At 41.9% G+C, this 20,620-nt stretch overlaps 2 protein-coding genes across 7 annotated transcripts in view; both read left to right on the forward strand.

Annotated features, from left to right (window-relative positions):
• Positions 1 to 14,771, forward strand: part of GOLGB1 (golgin B1) — an 88,006-nt gene extending 73,235 nt beyond the window's left edge. For 4 of the 5 annotated variants that reach the window (XM_047100193.1, XM_047100196.1, XM_047100195.1 and 1 more), the window contains 7 exons: positions 6,155 to 6,320; positions 6,522 to 6,659; positions 9,494 to 9,637; positions 10,413 to 10,510; positions 11,012 to 11,146; positions 12,978 to 13,083; positions 13,366 to 14,771. In XM_047100193.1, coding sequence (XP_046956149.1) covers positions 6,155 to 6,320; positions 6,522 to 6,659; positions 9,494 to 9,637; positions 10,413 to 10,510; positions 11,012 to 11,146; positions 12,978 to 13,083; positions 13,366 to 13,500 — 922 coding nt within the window. In that variant the 3' untranslated portion in view covers positions 13,501 to 14,771. Of the gene's footprint in view, positions 1 to 6,154; positions 6,321 to 6,521; positions 6,660 to 9,493; positions 9,638 to 10,412; positions 10,511 to 11,011; positions 11,147 to 12,977; positions 13,084 to 13,365 lie in introns of those variants that run through there. The other variant, XM_047100199.1, reaches the window with a different exon arrangement.
• Positions 14,772 to 17,053: 2,282 nt separating this feature from the next.
• Positions 17,054 to 20,620, forward strand: part of HCLS1 (hematopoietic cell-specific Lyn substrate 1) — a 32,075-nt gene continuing 28,508 nt past the window's right edge. For both annotated transcript variants that reach the window (XM_047098585.1, XM_047098586.1), the window contains exons 1-3: positions 17,054 to 17,164; positions 19,846 to 19,929; positions 20,516 to 20,589. In XM_047098585.1, coding sequence (XP_046954541.1) covers positions 19,846 to 19,929; positions 20,516 to 20,589 — 158 coding nt within the window. In that variant the 5' untranslated portion in view covers positions 17,054 to 17,164. The remainder of the gene's footprint in view (positions 17,165 to 19,845; positions 19,930 to 20,515; positions 20,590 to 20,620) is intronic.

A 20,620-nucleotide genomic window follows, 5' to 3' on the forward strand; every position in this document is an offset into this window, starting at 1 on the left:
AATGCCTTTGAGGTCCATCAACATTGTGTATCAATAGTTCATTCTTTTTATTGATGAATAGTATTCCATGGTATGAATATACTGCTTTAACCATTCACACGTGAGTGTTGCTTCTCATTTTTATGTGTTATTAATAAAGCTGCTATAACCATTTGTGTATAGGTTTTTATGTGGAAAATAAGTTTTCATTTCTCTGAGATGTTTGTCCAGGAGTGCAAATGCTAGGTTGTATGGTAAGTGTCTGTTTAGTTTTTTAAGAAATTATAAAACTATATTCCAAAATGACTGTACTATTTTATATTCCTAGCAGCAATATATGAATGATCTACTTTGAATATTGAATGCTGTATTCTTGTCAGCATTTGATATTGTGACTGTATCATAGTTTTTTAGTAGATACGCCATGCTATCCCAGTGTGGTTTTAATTTGCATAATGGCTAATAATGTTGAAAATTTTTTTGTTGCTTATTTGACATGCATATGTCCTTTTTAATGAAATGTCTGTTCATGTGTTCTGTCCATTTTTTATTTGGGTTGTTAATTTTTTTTTTACTGTTGAGTTTTGAGCGTTCTTTATATGTTTTAGGTATAATTTCCTTATCAGATACGTGGCTTGCAAATATTTTCTCCTAGTCTGCAGCTTATCTTCTCATTCTTCTCAATGTCTTTTTAATTTTGATGAAATCCAATTTAATGATTATTTTTCTCTATTTGCAAATTCAGTAATTTCAGTTGTTCTAGCTTCATATTCACTGATTCTTGACTTTTTTTCTTCATCACTTCTATTCTGCTGTTGAACCCATGGAGTTATTAGCTTTTGTTTTGGATATTATATTTTTCAGTTCTAAGATTTCAGTCTTCTTTGTATCTTCTATTTCTTTGCTGAGGTTTTCTCTTTTTTTAAGTGAAGTATAATTGACATACAATGTTACATTAGTTTCAGCTGTACAACATAGTGATTCAACAATTATATACATTATGCAGTGCTCACTGTGATAAGTGTAGTTACCATCTGTCACCATACAAAGTTATTACAATATTATTGATTATATTTCCTATGCTGAACTTTTCATTCCTGTGACTTATTTGTTTTATAACTGGTAGTTTCTGCCTCTTAATCCTCTCACCTATTTTGCCATCCCTCCTCCACCCCCTCCCCTCTGGCAATCACTGGTTTGTTCTCTGTATTTATGAGTCCATTTCTTTGTTTGTTGTTTTTCAGATTCCACATATAGGTGAAATCATATGGTGTTTGTCTCATTTTCTGTCTGACTTACTTCATTTAGCATAATACCCTCTAGGTCCATCCATGTTGTTGTGAATGACAAAATTTCCTTCTCTTTTTAGTTCAGTAATATTCCTGTGTGTGTGTGTGTGTGTGTGTGTGTGTGTGTGTGTGTACCAGATCTTCTTTACCCATTCATCCGGCAATGGACACTTGAGTTGCTTCTATATCTTTGCAGTTGTAAATAATGCTGCAGTAAACATAAGGATGCATATATCTTTTTGAATTAGTGTTTTTGTTTTCTTTTGGAAAATACCCAGAAGTGGAGTTACTGGGTTGTATGGTATTGTGTTTTTCATTTTTTGAGGAACCTTTGTACTGTTTCATATAGTGGCTGTACCAGTTTATATTCCCAGTAACAGTGCATGAAGTTTCCTTTTTCTCCACATCCTCACCAATACTTAACTATTTCTTGTCTTTATGATAATAGCCATTCTGACTGCTATGAGGTGATACCTTATTGTGGTTTTGATTTGCCTTTCTCTGAAGATTATGATGCTGAGCATCTTTTCATGTGTCTGTTGCCCATCTGAATATTTTCTTTGGAGAAATGTGAAGCATTCTGTATTTTCATTTGTTTCCAGTGTGTTAGTAATTGCTTGTCAAAGCATTTTTGTGGTGGCTGCTTTAAAATCCTTATATAATTCTATACATTTAATTCAACATCTGTGTCATTTCAGTGTTGTAATCTGTTAATTTTCTTTTCTCAGACAAGTCATAACTTCCCTGGTTCTTAGTATGATGAGTGATTTTCAGTTGTATCTTGAACATCTTGGAGATGATATGACTCTCAATCTTACTTAAATTCTCTGCTTTAAGTAGGCTTCCACTGCTAGATGGAGGGTGCAGCCCAGTGGGCTGTCTGCTCAGCCTTCATTGTTACCCCAGGAGAAGAGGTGCCTTGATACTGCCAGGAAGAGACAGCTGCCCAGGTTCCCCATTTGTACTTCATTGACACTGCACTTGGTGGGGAGTAGTGCATCAGTATTGTTAGGTGAGAATACAAGTCCAAGGTCCATACATGGACTCCATTGATACCATTGGGGGTGGCAGGTTTTGGAGAGAGGCATTTCATTATCACTGGACAGTGGGGGAAAATATAGGTTCCTCATTCAGTCCCTACTGACATTGCAGGAAGGTGGTTGAATAGGTAGACATCTACTCCTCTTGTCACCCCTGGTCCAGAAGTCCAAAGTCCAAACTTTCTGTTGACCTCTTCTGATACTACCTGCACAGGGACAGGGAACCTGTCTCTGATACTACCTCTGCTTTGTTACCTTGTTATGGGTAGAGGTAGATGTCTAGACCCCACATGTTGTCTACATTGACACTATGGTGGGGTGTAGGTGGGGGCAGTCAGAGTCACCTCTTTTCCACTGGGTAGTAGTGATAGTCCAGGGTACTTTGGCCTTTTCTGACACCACCCAGCAAGGAGGGTGAATTACACCTAGTTATCTCTAGGCAAAGATATAAGTCTGCTCTTTCCACTAGGATTTTGTTGATTTGGGATGGAGGTGCTGTGGTTTTTCCATGATGTTCACCTAGAATAGAGTGATTACTGTCTTTAATATTTGCCTCACTAGGCTTTTGGCAAACGGTCTTTTGGCAAGTGGGAGCAAACTTTACTTGGTACTCACTGGTGTTTCTAGATTGTTGGATCCTTCTTCACCCAGTTTGGGATATATAAAATTCAAAAAGAAAAACCAGCAAATTCAATGCTGTGTCATTTCTCATGTCCTGGGGTCCCTAGTTGGTCCAATTTCTTCTCTCCACGTTTCTGGGTCTTCCTGTGTTTGTTTTTATACATAATTCCCAGGGTTTTTATCTATACTTAGTGGGGGAAATAAGGAGATATGCATCCACTCCTGCTTGTCTGTATCCAGAAATCCAAGCCCTTTTCTTTTAAAGATGAATAATAGTGTTATATGGTACTATTAGAGCAGAAAAAAATATAATAAGAACTGTACTTCTGGCTGGTTTTAAAATTCAGTGTTTCTAACAAATTTGATCCAAAAAGAAAGGTAAAGAAGAAATGCTTAGCAGTATGTAAAAACAAATCCTGTTGTTGCAACCTCACTGTTGGAACTTTATTGCTGTTTCAAATCCAAAACTTTCAAAGTTTGGTACTAAAAGAAGAATCTCCATGTTGGAAAGTACTGCTAATCGTGCAGCACCTGTTTTGTCTCACCTGCTGCTATCGGCAAGTGAATACAGAGAATACAGGTGGAGTCTAGATTCCTATCCAACTTACAGAGGGCTACCATCGTGGCAGTTAGCAATATAATAAAAGTATTGTTGGAATGGCCCTAAGGCAGCTCTTAATGTGCAGACACAAGAGATTTGTTCCTTCACCGATCCTAGATAACATACATTTTGCTAACGTGGCATTTCAAAATAAACCTTAAGCCAGCTTTACAGAGCTTTGTAGAACTTGGTAATTTAAATTTTGCACAGTAAAATTACATCTAAAAGGTTTTCATATTTAACATCTTATTGACTTTCTTGTAAGTGAACATATATATAACCTATTTCATGGAGTTGATAGCCTCTCCAAATAATAAAAGTACACATTTTTAACCAAATGATGATTGCAAAGGTAAAAAAATTGAATTTTTGCTCTCTTGGAACACAAGTTTCTTCTGTTTATTCTTTCTGGAGTTGAATCTCAAGAGAAAAAATGAATTGCTCCGTTTCAGCTTTATCTCCCCCCACTCATTCCCTGCCCAGGGAATAGCTACCCTGAGTTTATTCTGTTAGAGTCTTTTAGAATCAGTGCATTATCAAGAGATCAGGATCTCGGTGTATCTTTTTCCAAATGCATAGTAAAACTGACCTTTGAATTTAGGGATCTCCAAAGATGATTGGAACCATATGGGAGACATCAAGTTGATGCTCCCATATTATCTCCAGGTCACCTGGAACTACAAATATATTAAGTGTCCAGTTATCAGTATAAACTTAAGAGCTGCAAAGCTCTAAAGGCTTATTTTCTGTAGACACCTCTTCCCTTTTAAATTTCCTGAAAGGGCATTCTAAAAGGATACTTTCCTTATAGAGTTGAATCTTAGAGAAGAGAAAAAAATGATTTCTGGTCTGTTGATTTTTTTTCCCCCTCATTCTGTCTCTTGACCTTCCACAGTTGAGCAATTTTGAAGAAAAGTAAAATTATATCTCAAGTGAATGTGAGTAAATTGGGGGGAGGAAAGGAAGATATTTTACTTCACATTTAGAAGGAAGAAGAAAATGAAGACACAGGTTTGATTCCCTGACTTTAGGACCAGGTTTTTTTAGCTGAATATCTTCAGGGCTCTCTGTCTTTTGCTCTTGATATACTTGGGGGAAATTAGCTTTTCAAATATGAAAAGGCTGGAACATCTTGTTTAAACCTCTGTTAGCCTCAGGGTTGGCTTATTAGGAGAGCCTGGATTTATACTATAACCTTTCTCTTCCCCTTGTAGCTACTGGTTTGCTCATTCTGCTCTGGTTCCTGTGCTCTCTTACATAAGGGGTAAGTGAGGTATAACCCTGTAATGGCTGAGTTACATGAATAATCGGCTTTGTTTCTTAGGCCCTATTCTCTTTTGGGCGTCTCTTTCCATGCCATCACCACCTTCCAGAAAAATGGCAGCTTGAAGCTTTTTATGGAAGATTATGGTCTTTCTTCTGCATTATGCTCTTAAATTGTTCTCTCTCATTTTTTCACAAATATCAAAGAAAGTGTTGAAAGTTCCTGTGTCTTTTACATATAGTGACCTTGTAATAAAATTTCATTTTAGTTTCTAAGTTTTGGCTCTGCCTTTTTGAAAAAATTTTGACTGTATTCCAACTCACTTCTTAGCAAAGCAGTATTATTTCATAACAGGTATTTGCCATTTAGAAAAGAAGGGACCATTGTACCTTTTTTCTAAAGTGAAAGACAAAAAAAAAAGTCAGATTCAATTCAAACAAAATCTTGTATTATTGGGACAAATAGAGACATGGGCATTATTTAAAGTGAAGAGACACTGAAGAAATTTGATTACAATTCTAATGAGTTCTTCTAGACAGTACAGAGAGAAGTAGAACTAAAGAATATGACAGAGACGCAGTTTTTGCTAGTACTACAAAAAATTAGCTGGGATCAGAAAAAAGCCTTCCTCTTGGCTAACTTTAGGGAATAAAAATATCAGCAGCTCATATTTGTTGGGTGATTATGATGTGGCAGGCTCTGTGTCTGGTGCATGGCATACAGTGTCTCATTCAATCCTCAGAATTATCTTCAGGAATAGATATGTATTCCCATTTCACCAGTGAAACTCAGAGAGATTAAGAAACTTTACTCAGGGTCTGATGCCTAGTTTATGATAGAGCCAGCATTTGAACCCAGTTCCTGCAAGACTCTACAGTTGTATTTTTGTCACTATGACATTAGACTGCATCTGGCACTACCTTTCCGAAGAATTACAGTAGTTTCCCATTGCTTATAAAGTAAGCTTTATTTAGCATGCACTCAGTGCCCCACATGATCCAACCTCACTTCTCCATCCTCATTCCTACCCTATCCACTTTACATGCTACTCCACTTCCAAATTCAGTGTGTGTGTGTGTGTGTGTGTGTGTGTGTGTGTGTTCATTTTTGTGCCTTTTGTTCAGTATGTTCCTGGAACCTGGAATGTTTTTCTATAAAATCATCCTTGGTCTTGCCAGTTGGAATTCTTTTATTAGTTCAGCTTCATCATCTTGCTGTACAGTTCAATTTATAATATAAATTTCAATTTGGTTACATATTTACTACATCTCTACAACCCATGCTACTGTTTTGAATATGTGATTATTCATCCTTGTCTCACAAGTATTTTTTGCCTATGATCATTTCATGTGTTTTGTAGGGTGGAGAAGAGCTCCTGGGAAACCCAGGAGAAGAGAATGAAGGAACAGTACCTTATGGCTATCTCAGATAAAGATCAGCAGCTCAGTCATCTGCAGAATCTTATAAGGGAATTGAGATCTCCTTCCTCCCCTACTGAGGCCCTCAAAGTACAGTACCAAAGACAGGTGAGTAATTTCAGTGCTGATTGCTACTTAGAGATAACCATCACCCAGGAAGAATCAGCTTCCTGCAAGCCAAGTGCCCATCTACCACTCTTGGACAAACTGTCTTGTGACATCCTATGAAGTGGACAGAATTTACTGAGGGAAGGAATTAAGCATAAACAGCATTGGGAGGGAATTTCATCAGTGTTTGTATCCTGGCAGGCATCCCCAGAGACATTGGCATCCCTAGATGGATCACAAAATCTAGTTTATGAGACAGAACTTCTTAGGACTCAGCTCAATGACAGCTTAAAGGAAATTCACCAAAAGGAATTGAGAATTCAGCAACTAAACAGTAAGGTAAGTGTTTCCTACTAGACTAAAATTCAATTTCTTAGTTCCATGACCAGAAGCAAGGTCGTAAGTAGGAACTGATTAAGCCTGGGTTTTAGCTATAGCATATCTTAGGACGCAGAAGATTTACCTTTCTTGGAACCTGGGTTGCTCCCCTCAAAGCACAGATATGGCACCATATCCACTTCCTCATCCTTGGAGTGTCCTTGGGAATGATTGGTGAAATCTATTCAATAAGAATAAAAAATAAAAAAATCCAACTCTTTTAGGAAGGCTTGCTCCCCAGCATTCTCTCCCCATCTGTATCCCTTGTTAGTAATATTGAGGTAACTCCCCACAAATCCTCCAACACCTTCCTCTCTGTTTCCCATCAATGTGCATCAGGAAAATGTCTCCAGGAGGAAGCTTTTCAGATGTGATTAGATAGCAGGGATAGAGGTGAGAGGGCTGCTCTTTGTTCCACTCCATTTGTAGGCTTCTTCACTGGGTCTAACATTCTGGAACTAAAGAAGCCAGATTTTCCCCAAACCCCAGCCATGCCATTCTAGACACTCTAAGGAAGCATGCTGGAGTAGATAGGATGTATTTCTGTAGGGAAGAGCCACTTTTGCCATCTGGTCCCTAGAGCCAATCTCGCCAAGGCAAGATTTTTTTTTTTTTAATGTTTTTTTAACGTTTATTCAGTTTTGAAAGAGAATGAGACAGAGCATGAACAGGGGAGGGGCAGAGAGAGAGAGGGAGACACAGAATCTGAAGCAGGCTCCAGGCTCCAAGCTGTCAGCACAGAGCCTGATGTGGGGCTAGAACCCACGAACTGTGAGATCATGACCTGAGCTGAAGTCGGACGCCCCATCGACCAAGCCACCCAGGTGCCCCTCACCAAGGCAAGATTATTCTTGGAAGAAAATTATTCTTGGAAGCCTTTTCTTTCAGCCTTTTTACATCTTTTTCAATATTGAGAGGTGTTTGTTTGTTTGTTTGTTTTTGTACAGTTTGAACTGTTCACTGTTGCCAGGAAAATTAATTTTTGTTTGTTAGGAGACTATAATACTCTGTCTCAGAACCCAGTAGTTATCATTGTACCCAGTAGTCATGTTTACCCCTGTCTTCAAATTAGTATTGCTTCTCAAACGTTTATATCCTTTTCTTTGCTCACTTGTCATACTCCCCCCAAAAAACCATAACCTGGTTCACTTCCCTTGCTGAACCCGCAGATGGGATGCCATCATGCAGTAGGGAGACCTTAGACTTGGAATCAAGAACCATACTTGAGTCCTGGTCTGTCATCTATTAGCTACATGTTGTTGGGCATGTCACTGATCGTCTCTTGTTTGTCATTTATGAACGGGGACAGAAATCATTCCTCTACCTCTCTCAAATCAGATGATACTTTAAAAAGTACTTTGTTGGGGTGCCTGGGTGACTCAGTCAGTTGAGTGTCCGACTTCGGCTCAGGTCATGATCTCATGGTTCCTGGGTTTAGGCCCTACATTGGGCTCTGTGCTGACAGCTCGGAGCCTGGAGCCTACTTCGGATTCTGTGTCTGCCTCTCTCTCTGCCCCTGCCCCCTTTGTGCTCTGTCTCTCAAAAAATAAATAGACATTAAAAAAATTAAATTTAAATTAAATAGATGAAAAATAAAATAGAAAATAAAAAAAATAAAAATTACTTTGTAAACTTGCTTTTCAGAGGTAAGGTTATTTGTTGTGATTTTTATTTTGGCTATGCAAATATTTTTGTTATACCATGTGGATTTCTTATTCTAGTTTTCTGTGAGTATCAAATGTCCTTCCCATCCAGCCAGAGTATCTCTAGAAAAATTTATCTTCTCTTTGAACATTGAGTCCACTTTTTCACACAAGTACTAACTCAGAATAATTACAAAAGGAATACTCAGGGAAAGATTGAACATGCGTCCAGGTACACTGGTTTCCCTTCACATAATGCATACAGTCCTACAGCAGGGACTTTGGAGAAGTATCTCTGATTGTTAATATTTCTAGGTGTTAATCATAACTAAAACTTGAAACCTGACAAGCCTGCAAGTGAGGAATTAGAATTGTAGTTCCAGGGGATTGAATTCAAGTCATCGTAGGAGCTACAATGGGTAAATTTTTCATTCAATAGAAAAAATAATTTTCTGGTTTTTGACCTGGTAAAAACTGGCGTGGGCTGCTCTGTCAGGTGGTGAGCACCCCTGACACTGGACATGTTCAAGGAAAGACTGAATAACTACCTCTTAGGTAGTAAAGGAAGGTCCTGCTTTGAGTGACTGAAATATTTCCACCTGTGAGAGTCTGTGCTCCCAGTATAGTTTCTTACATGTGCATAGAAATTTAGGATTTCTTCTGTGTCTCCCACCTACCACCCATGATAATTTCTTTTTCTACCTTCTTGACAACTTGTAACTCTCTGCAGCATTGAGGAATCTGCCCAGTACTGTGGTTGTGTGAATTTTTAGGTGACAGCTCTATCTCTTATCGACTTTTAAGGATTATAGTCATTTGTGAGTTATTTCATCTTGGACGCAACCTGCTATCTTTCTCCTTTACATACCTGGAATAGTTTGTACTATCAGATTGCTTGTGGGTTTCTGCTTTCTGGTTTCCCAGTCAATGTACTAGGCACCACAAATAGTTTCCTACCACTTCTCCAGAATTATTTTCCTTTTTCAGTTGAAAAATTCTGAGTTTTCTCAGTTTGAAGGAACACACAATGCCCTTGTTACTATTATTGAAATAAAGGTCTTGGATTAAAAAAAATTAGATCCTTGAAAACTCCAAGAGTCTTCCTAAGCACTGCTTCTTGTGAAACAGTCCTTCCCCTCTCCACTGTTGCAGTTCTCTCAACTACTCGAAGAGAAAAATACCCTTTCAATACAGCTCGGCGATACCAGTCAGAGTCTTCGTGAGAACCAGCAGCACTACACTGACCTTTTTAATCACTGCGCAGTCTTGGAGAAGCAGGTCCAGGAGCTGCAAGCGGTGAGCTGGAAGGCGGCGAGAGGCTGGGAAAAGTGTTACAAAATTGAGTGCAAATGGGAAAGCATCAAGAGCAGCATGGGAGAGGCTGGTGCCTCAGGCTGAAGATTAATTAGGTGTGATGGAAGAGAGGAGAGCATTCGCTGAGATGGGAATAAGGCCTAGAAAAATTAAAGAGTGAAGGGATTAGAAGGACAAAGATCAGTGAGATGGTGGGAGAGAAATCAAAAAGTGAGTGGGAAACTGATGACTGAGGCTTTAACTCTGTCACTAAGACTGTGGATTTGGCTTCAAGAAATAAGAAAGCTGTAGGAAGATTTGGCCCTGAGAACAAAATAGGTGGGGCTGGTGACACAGCCTAGCGGTGTGTACTGTTGAAGCTGGGAGGTAGTGAGAAATAGCATGGAGATGAATAGGACAGGGAAGGAGGAGAAGGTTTGGGAGTAGTCGAACAATGGAAGGATCAGAGTAGCTTTTGGAAAATCCATGAGCCTCCACTAGAAAAAAAGCAGATTTCAGCGGTAAGCCTTTAAAATTTTAATAAGAGAGATTAAAAAATGATTATCTGGGAGAAAATCTAATCAAGAGTTTCAGGTAGGAGATTAATCTCTTAGAGCAGAAGATTCTCACTTCTGACTCTGTACTTGAAGAGAACGACAAGAGGAGTGTTCTTCTCCAGGGTGTCTCATTCTCTCTGGTGTTCAGTGAGTTCTCATTTTGCCCAAGTGGTTTCTTAAGTGCTTTCATCTCTGAATTACTAAACTTATTCTTCTTCTAGGGGCCACTGAATATAGATGTTGCTCCAGGAGCTCCCCAGGAAAAGAATGGAGCTCACAGGAAGAGTGATCCTGAGGAACTGAGGGAGCCACAGCTCAGGTAGGGGAGCAGCCCTCAACCCTGGTGCACACACTAGTGTACAGAAATGGACAGTCATCTAGATGGAACTGGAGCCCAGAGTATGGGTTTAATATGACTTCTTATCAGCCTCACCGGATTGGTGTGAGGATTAAATTGTACCAACTATAATAACAAATTTGTGAAGTTGAAAGTTTGTCAGGCAATGGGAGCACACCTGCGCGCACACCTGCGCGCGCACACACACACACACACACACACACACCACTAATCCTGTGGTATTCAAATGAAAGATATGCAGTCAATCTCTAAAATCTCTAAGGCATTCTCTGCAACTTATTTCAACAGCTACACTTTTAAAATGTTCTTTTTTTAAAAAAATCTTTTCCCCTTCCTATTTTTTGTTTGTATAAACGTCTATACATTTTCCTGCTTTATAATCTTACGAAGGCTTTGAATCCCTTGTGTCAGCAACTATGTTCTGCACCTACTGATGCTGTTTGATGTCCTTTTATTTTGAAGCTTTTCTGAAGCCCAGCAGCAGCTGTGCAACACTAAACGAGAGATGAGCGAATTGCGGAAGCTGCTGGAAGAAGAACGAGACCAAAGAGTGGCTGCTGAGACTGCCCTTTCTGTGGCTGAGGAGCAGATCCGGCGGTAAAGGACTGAGGGAGATAACCTCTGTTCACTTCTCATCCTTTCTGATTACACTGGGTACACTTCAGTGGCCAGACTTGGGAATAATTAGGATCTAATCCCATCTTGAGATGGGTGCTGCAGTGAAGTTTGGGGTCAAGATAAGCTACATTAGTCTAAGCTCAGCCCTTCCACAGTGTCCTCTTCGGCCCTGATGCAGAATGCAGATGTAGGCAGCTGATCAAGTGCAGCCTGCCTAGGCCCCACACTCTGCCATGTTAGAGCTTCTTTCACATGTACTGTGTAGTGTATGTGGAACTAAGCGCACTTGTTATTTCTTTTCTTTTTTTTTTTTTTTCAACGTTTATTTATTTTTGGGACAGAGAGAGACAGAGCATGAACGGGGGAGGGGCAGAGAGAGAGGGAGACACAGAATCGGAAACAGGCTCCAGGCTCTGAGCCATCAGCCCAGAGCCTGACGCGGGGCTCGAACTCACGGACCGCGAGATCGTGACCTGGCTGAAGTCGGACGCTTAACCGACTGCGCCACCCAGGCGCCCCTGTTATTTCTTTTTAAAGAAATTTATTTTGAGAAAGAGTGAGTGAGTGGGAGAGGAGCAGAGAGAGGGAGAGAGAGAATCCCAAGCAGGCTCTGCACTGCCAGCATGGAGCCCAATGCGGGGCCCCGAACCCACAAACCATGAGATCATGACCTGAGTTGAAATCAAGAGTTGGACGCTTAGCAAACTGAGCCACCCACGCACCCCCAGTGGACTTGTTATTTAAAAGCAGCCAATGCTGTTTGGTTCACCAATATTTACAAACATTTCATTTTTCCTCGGCCTAGCCTACAGAAGCTGACATACTGACCTGCATAGTGCCAGACTTTGCTGTTCCAGGTCAGGGCTGTCCCTGAAAAGCTTATCATCTGGAGGAACAGACACAGAAGGTGTACTGTGCAGTCAGCCTGACTCTCAGGAAAACTGGCACGATGGAGCTAGACTGTACTCACTCAGTTTCTCCTTCCAGACTCACAAATCAGATTAAAATATTCTTTCTTTCCAGGAGAAAATTCGGTGACCTGCAATGAGAGGCCAGGAGTGTTAGACTAATGGACATCCCTTCATATGGAGGAGTGGAGAGTTCCATCCTTCCCACCATGATTAAAAAGTGCATACCTATAGGCAAATGTTTGTTCAAATGTGCTATGTTACCGCAGCCCCTTTGATGCAGTTCATGTTTTTTGAGAAACCATTGAATGGAAAAAGGCAGCTTCTTTATTACGTAGAGCAGTGCCAGTATTAAATCAGCAAAAAATGAAGAAGCAGTAGAGGCTGGCAGTTCAGTTTAATTCTAAGAACCTCACAAAAATCTTTCTTGGATGCTTTTGCCTAATTAGTCTTTGGTAAATGAAAAAACAATTTAATGAGTTTCTCTGGTGTATTGGAAAAAAAAATAAACAAAAAACAGACATGAGGTTTAGAGACAAACCTGGGTTTTGAATTCTGGCTTGGCCTGTTACTGGCTGTGCCACCATGGACAAGACAACATTACTTTGAAGATAGTAACACCAACCTCTAACCTGAGGATTAAATATATGTACAGCACCCAGTCCAGCATCTGATACATAGTAGGCAATTAATTCCTGGTAGTTATCCTCACCATTTACTGCTGCTGAAAGAAACCGATCTGCCTGCACACACACTGCTTGTGTAGGGACAGGAACTATAGTAGCAGCCTTTGCTGCAAGTCTGTCGTGCTACATCACACAGCAGGATGGCTGGGAAGACTTCACCTCATCAGCTGCTTGTGCTATAAACCAAGCCATGTCTCTTTTTTTCCCTCAACACAGGTTGGAGCACAGTGAATGGGACTCTGCACGGTCTCCTATCATTGGCTCCTGTGGCACTCAGGAGCAGGCACTGTTAATAGATCTTACAAGCAGCAGCTGTCGAAGGGTAAGAAGGGGAGAAACTAAGGAGAGGGTACTAAGCTGTCAGACAGGGCTGGCTGCATTGAGGGCAAGGAGTCAAGGAAAAGGAAGGTGGAAGTCCAGGCACTGAGTACCTGATGGATCTAAGACTAGAAGGATATGGAAGGTGAGAGGAACCTAGTGGAGTTGGCCAGGTGACCCTGAAGGAGCTTTCTCTTGGGATACCTCTTTCCTGCAATGTTGGGAGAAGGGAAAGGGACATATCCCTGTAGGGCAAACCTCTCTGACTTTCCAATTTTTCTTTCAGACCCGGAGTGGTGCTGGATGGAAGCGGGTCCTGCGTTCACTCTGTCATTCCCGGACCCGAGTGCCACTGCTAGCAGCCATCTACTTTCTGATGGTTCACGTCCTACTCATTCTGTGTTTCACAGGCCATCTATAAACTGAGTTCTCACCTTTGTGACTACTCCCCTCAGAACTTGGAATTCCCTCATCTCTAACATCCAAACCATCAATTTTGCTAGTGGAACAGTCTTCCCACTTACAGGTCTTCTCTCCAACTCTCCACAGAAAGTGCCTGCACAAACAGAGGTGGATGTCAGCCCAGGGCAGAGCTGCAGGGACCAGCGGGTCTGCTTTCTTCTCCTGCCCGGGGTCGGAACACTTCTGCATAATCTGAAGAGGCCCCACAGTTGGTTGTTGAACCCGGTATTTGTTCAGGTTTTGCAGGGCCCTGATTTTTTGTGGTCCTGTGAAGGATGATGAGGAATGTCTTTCAGCTTAGAAGATGGTTGTAATAAACCTAATAATCTGAAGTCTAGTATCATTTTGATTGATACTTTCTTTGCCTCAGTTACCTTATATTTTCTCCTGCTTCAGAGGGAAGGTGGACCTGCCATTAACAAAGTTTTGGGGAACAGTATCTCATAGAATAGCTGGTTAGGTCTCTTGCAAAATAGGGTGGGAACTGAAGAACTCCCCAGGGTTTCAGTTGACCAATCACAGGGTAGGACACTGACTCCTTCCCTGGTTGTTCAGACATAACTGGAGTTAGATTTGAGGTCCTGGACTATAGGGATAGAATCCTATGTGTGTGCCCTTGATCACATATATACTGAGGTATTAAATGGCCCATGCCTTTCCTTTCATTGAAAGGAAGAATTGGCTATAGACAGTGGAGATCAGATTCTTGTCATTCTGATGTTGTCTGGATATGCCTTGAGTGTAGACCCTAAAGCAGTATACTAGGAGCTAATCCTAGGTGAGGCATTGACTCCCACCAGGGAGATCTGACTGGTCTGATGACCACTCCTAGCCTCTGGTTGTACGAAGCTACTCTGCTGTTGGTGATAGTTAGCCCAGTTTCTCAGCCCATAGTCATCTGCCCTCTGTGGTAACAGAGCTGAGGAAAGTGGAGGGCAAATATAGAGAAGACAAGATATCTAAGTCTAAGCCTGAGAATGGCAGCCAGGATTGAATTCCATTTGTGCCTGTTCCTTGCCTCCCCTTCCCCCACCCTTACCTGCTGGTCAGTTTCTCATTATGCACATGATATGTTCCCTGCCTGCTCTCACCACCCAAAGAAGAGAGAAAACTGGTGGACTGATTGATCTGCTGTGATCCTTTGTTCTTTGGTGACCAAATCTTGGTCATGGCAACCCAGGAACTTTCCTGAACAATTGTAAAATAATAAAATTATTTTCAGAATCAAAACTGGTGGTGGTGTGTACATGTGTATGAATGTATGTAGACACAGGTGCTTATGTACATGTGCTTGCATGCTGGGCAAGGAAGGGTAGTTAGGAGACAGAGGGTTGGGCAGCCAGGAGTGGATCCAGGGGTAGTAAGCTCTACCTGTTTAGGCTTCCTTCTCCTTGGCCAGCATCAGTAATGGCTGCATGTATCATTCTGGCCTTAGCCTCTAGACTCCAGGGTGATGAAGCGGAGTGAGGAAATTCATTCTAGTGTTGAACCAAACAAACTGGGCCTTAGGGCCTGAGATTCATGCAGCTCATGCCTGGGCCTGAGAGAATACTTATCTGGAGTATAGTGAAAACATTAGGCCCTTAAGGATCCCTATGAATGGGAGTCGGGGGAAGAGAAATCTAAGAGGGTATAGCAGAATAAGCATTGCTATGTTACAGGTTTTTAAGTTTATTTATTTTGAAAGAGAGTAGGGGAGGAGCAGAGAGGGAGAGAGAGAATCCCAAGCAGGCTGTATGCTGTCAGCATGAAGCCCTATGTGGGGCCCAAACTCCTAAACCATGAGATCATGATCTGAACTGAAGTCAGACGCTTAATCAACAGAGCCACCCAGGCACCCCTACTATGTTATTTTTATATTAAGTTGCTGCTTAGGAAAAGCTAACTTTATTAAAGTACAATGAGTGAATCAAACCAAGATTTTATGGCTTGAAAGTCCATGCTATTTATTTGTGTGCTCCATCTCACTGTCTCTCATTAGAAATGAACTTGGGGGCAACCTGGGTGGCTCAGTCAGTTAAATGACCGGTTCTTGATTTCGGCTCGGGTCATAATCCTATGGTTCGTGGGATAGAGCTAGAGTGCAGAGCCTACTTGGGATTCTCTCCCTCCCTCTGCCCCTCCTCTGCTCATGCTCACTTTCCCTCTCTCTCCCAAAATAAATAAAAAAGAAGAAGAAGAAATGAATTTGAGACTTTGCTAAAGAGTGATAGGGTTAGAACTGTACCTGGATGGTGTGCCACAGTATTTGGTCTGATCATTCCCATTTTTGACACTGAATTAGGATCCCAAATGATCTAAAAGATCTTTTCCCCTTCTACAAATGATCTTTTCCTTGAAATGATTTTGGTGCTGCCATAATAAATAGGTCGTGAAGTAGGAGAGAGAAATACACTACCACCACCACCCACCAAACTGACATAGAATTCTTAAGAGTGACTAAGGTCTTATTATTTCTAATGCAGAAATCACCTCCACTATATCTTAGACCACTTTCATCTAGTCTCTGTTTGAGTCTGTTGGGAAACTCAAAACTGAGCAAATCAGGTTAGAACTCCATATCATCAGGGTTAGGAGAGACTAGGTCAGATACAGTAACGAACACCAATTTTTAGGAGCTAAAACAGCAAAGATTACTGTTTAGTCTACTTGTGTTGTCATCATTCTCAGCTGGGGACCCAGGCTGCCAGAGGAGCCACTGGAGAACTGCCCTTCGCCTTGGTGAGCAGGGGGCAGAAAAGCATGGCAAAGCTTGCACTGGTCTTAAAGTCTCCACCAGAAAGTGATGTATTTCACTTCTCACATTTAATTGGCCAAAATCAGTCACCTGAGCAAGTCTGGCTTCAAGAAGGAAAGGAAGGAGGGGCAGCAAATCTTGAACAGTAATACAAAATGCCACAAAAATCTTCCAACATCTGGTAGTAGTATCTAGTTCTTTCAGACTTTTTTCTGCTAGTTAGCTCAGACCCCACTCCCCTAAACAACGTCTGAAACTTTCTCCTTCCATGGCTTGCCTTTCCCGTGACTGATTCTGTTCCATTGTTCAATTGATCAATGCTTATTTGAATATCTGTATGCAAACCCCAGGTTTAAGTGCGATGGGTGATGTAGAAGTGAGTTTCTTTTTAAATCTTACCCTTCAAAACCCACATAAAAATCACTTTTCTCATTAAACCTTTCTAGATTACTTCACCCCATACCAAATTACTTTTACCACAAATTCCTTTACCATAGTAGATGCAAGTGCCTACCTATTTCAAACATGAATGCTGTTCTACAACATTCTTTTATGTGTTTTCTGTGAATGCTTTGCTTCCTTGACCAGATATAAACTCTGAGAGTAAGAGCAGCATTTCTTATAACTTCCCTGTGACTCTCAAAGCGTTGCAAAAGACGAGGCACGGCGGCATTTTTTTTTTTTTTTTTAAGTGCCTAAGCAGAAGGAACTGACTTAAACTTCAGGAAGTAGCTGTGAGGACAGGGTGTCAGGAAATGACAGAAAACCTGCTGAATACGGAACTGAAGCAGCAGCTCAGAGTTTCTTGCTCTGAAGTGGCAGTAGAGAGGGGAGCCCAGTGGACGTGAAGAGCTGGGAGCTTAGAGCAGACACTTGGCTACTGGAGGTGGGTACTCTGAGCCGTGGGAAAGTTGGGGAGCACAGGGCAAGAGCTGAATTAAGAGGAACCTACCTGGCTCTTAGTCCTCCATGAGAGATAAAGTCCTTTCTCATAGGCTCTTACTCTTTTATGGCCAGAGGCCTGGGGATGAGTGATTGTGACTAATGAGCATATGGGGATGGAAACTGAAATGGGGGTCTGGAGCCCAGGGCACATGATGCAGCAGCCACCCAGGACTCTTAGTTTCTGCTGACAGTCTACAACCTTCTCCTAAGGCCTGTTGCTCCTAGGCCCTGAGGCAAGAGGAGGACCATAGGAGATGAAGACAAAGTCTCTGTCCTTAGAGAGCATATGGTCTTGCAAAGAGACAAAACTCACATAGGAGACACTGTGACACAGCAGGAAGTAGTTGCTACTTACACCAGTGCTGAGCACCAGTGCGGATGGAGGCCAAACAATGGTTCGACTAGGGCTAGTTTCTGTGATTGTAGGATCCCAGAATCCCAGAATGTCCGAAATGAAGGGGATTTGATGAATTAGCTACATTAACCTCTTCATTTATTTTCCCCTGGGGAAAATGGAGTATCAAAGATGTTCAGTGATTTACCCAATTAATATTTTTAATTGCCTATTCTGGTACCTGACAAATAAGAACATATTCCATGTTGATTCCCTTACCCCTGTTCCCACAGGGGCTTAGTAACAGAGCTGGGGTGATCTTCTGACTGAGGTCCATGTACTTTACTGATGCTGTCAGGCAGCTTCGTGATGAGGCCCTTAATTGTGCCTGCAATCCTGGGCACCATTCCTCACCAAGTTACTCCCCAGTCCCCTACCTCTAATAGCCCCTCTTGGCTTTTCTATTTCTGGCCAGCAGCTTAAGGACACTAATAGTCTCTGCGTCAGAAACTTCCCTTTGTTTAAAAAATACATGAAGATGGGAGGCTTTTGGGTGAGTTAGGCTGAGGCCCCAGAGGAACAGCAGGAAAGAGGAGAGGACCATCAGTCCTCATTGCTTCCTTTTTGATCATGAATATTTAAGAAACTTCTCCTTTCCAGTTTTCTGTATGAAGTTATTTTGTCAAAAAGCAGCCCAGGAGCCAGGACCATAGGCCTTATCTCTTCAATCCATAATTGTTACCCCATAAGGAAAGGCAGAGCTGTTCTGGGCAGGGACTCATCTCACAGTGCAGCTGACTCAGTCACTACTTCTCCAGTGTCCTCTTTGCATCTCTTTAACCACCCTTCCCCCCAAATCCTTGGGCTAGTTTCCAAGGAGGCTATCAAATAGCATGGAGAAAGATGGAGCTTCCAAGAGAAAAGGAAAATCGGAGAGTCTGAGAGACTGTGTGGAGACATTGTGGAGTCCTAGGAGCAGTTTTAAGAGGTCTCATTTAAATTTTTTTTTTTCAACGTTTATTTATTTATTTTTGGGACAGAGAGAGACAGAGCATGAACGGGGGAGGGGCAGAGAGAGAGGGAGACACAGAATCGGAAACAGGCTCCAGGCTCTGAGCCATCAGCCCAGAGCCTGACGCGGGGCTCAAACTCACGGACCGCGAGATCGTGACCTGGCTGAAGTCGGACGCTTAACCGACTGCGCCACCCAGGCGCCCCTAAGAGGTCTCATTTAAGAGACAGTGAAGAGTATAGGAAAATACACCAGTGGGATGAGGAGTCCAAGGAAGGATGAACAGGAGAGTTGCTAGTTAGCAAGTAGTAGCAGGGTCAAGAAGGTCAGTGTCCCCCCGGAGCAGATAAGCATTTGTCAATGGACATACAGAGATCCAGGATCCCACACATACAGAGCAACTTGCTGCTCCTCATGCATAAACTGGCAGAGCCAATGGAAACACTGGGGATGTCACAGAATAACAATTTGGCTCCCCTTCATCCTAGTGTTCTCTAACAATTTCTTTATTACTTACTTAATAAAAAAATCTAATAACTCTCAGTGTTCAAAATAAGGGATTTATTATATGCTGTTTGAACCAGTTATCTTCTTTAGAAATATAATTGAACTGTTTTTAAAAATTAAAGAATAGATGATTCATTCCCAGTAAATAATACTTCCTTATGTGTTGTTCAGGGCAGGAATTTCAGCTGACTGCCCTACTGACCTCATGCACCTATTCAGTAGCTGCTCTTAGAATGAACATGGGATAATGACTTGCACTGGGGTTGGAATTTTCTCAGTAGAATTATGCAGGTGGTAGAGAAGAAAGTGTAGGTGTTCACTTTATTAGGGGCTGGACCAATGCACCTTTCAACAGCTGTAACAGGAGTCATATGTAGAAACTGAGAGGCATGGTGCTTTAATTTGAAGGGTACCCTAGTACTCCTCATTGATTGCCACTTTAAGCCACTACCCTGCTAGCCTTGCAACACAAATGAATGTTCCCAGCAGTTTTGACACTCAGATTATTTAACATTACCCACACCCATGATGGTCTCTCTCCAGACTCAGTAGGCCTAGACCGTGTTAATTTGTCTTGAATAAATCCTCCCCCCTGCTCCTCTAACTGAGCAAAAGTGTTTTCTTAAAACTTCCATCTGCTTTGCCTCAGCTTCCATTTTGTTCTAAGAAAAAATAGCAAAACCACTGGACTGCTATAACATTGACTTCAGCATTCTTGTTTTCCCTCTTCTTGATTTTCTCTCCCTAATTCCCATTTTGTCATCCTCAGATGTGGAAGTCTGTAGTAGGGCATGATGTATCTGTTTCTGTGGAGACCCAGGGTGATGATTGGGACACAGACCCTGACTTTGTGGTGAGTTTGGAAATAACTTTGCTTGGAAAAGTCAATAAAAGGTGGAGGTGAGGGGACAAGGGAGAGGCACCTGGGCTACCCCGTTATTACTTACCTTTCAGGGGGCTTAGAAAGGACAATCTGGGACTGAAATAGCACTCATGGTAGAACTGACTGGTAGGACAGTTGGCTGTCATGAGTGGGGGTGTGCATGATAGCTGATGTTGAGGATGGAAGGGGACAGGTGTAGAGAAGTTTGACATTGTGATTGATGGGCTATGACAAGCTAGGCAGAAGCTGAGGTGCAGGTTAACCTGGGTCTCCATTGACCTGTGAGCAGGATATAAGCTAGGCCTGTATAATTTGTGGAGATTCAGAAGTTGTAGAAGACCTAACGGGGAAAGTGTGGGGGATGCATAGCAGAAAGGGGGGTTTCAGAACCCACCTTAATTTTAACATGGGGGGGTAGGGTGAGGAAAATGTAAAGATCGTGACTGAAGGAAGCAACAGTTTCAGGGGACCTGGAGGGCACGTGTGTCAGCTACATAGCCTCTATCAATGTGGCACATCTCTTGCCATCACTTATTGCTGATGATGTCTTTTGTAGAATGACATCTCTGAAAAGGAGCAACGGTGGGGAGCCAAGACCATTGAAGGCTCTGGACGTGCAGAACATATCAAGTAGGTGCCAAAAGGATTGGGGAGCAGAAAA

This window comes from Lynx rufus, unplaced genomic scaffold (genome assembly GCF_022079265.1).
Source record: "Lynx rufus isolate CCGP_SWC_20201006 ecotype Redwood Valley unplaced genomic scaffold, mLynRuf1.p SCAF_5, whole genome shotgun sequence".
Classification (NCBI taxonomy): domain Eukaryota; kingdom Metazoa; phylum Chordata; class Mammalia; order Carnivora; family Felidae; genus Lynx; species Lynx rufus.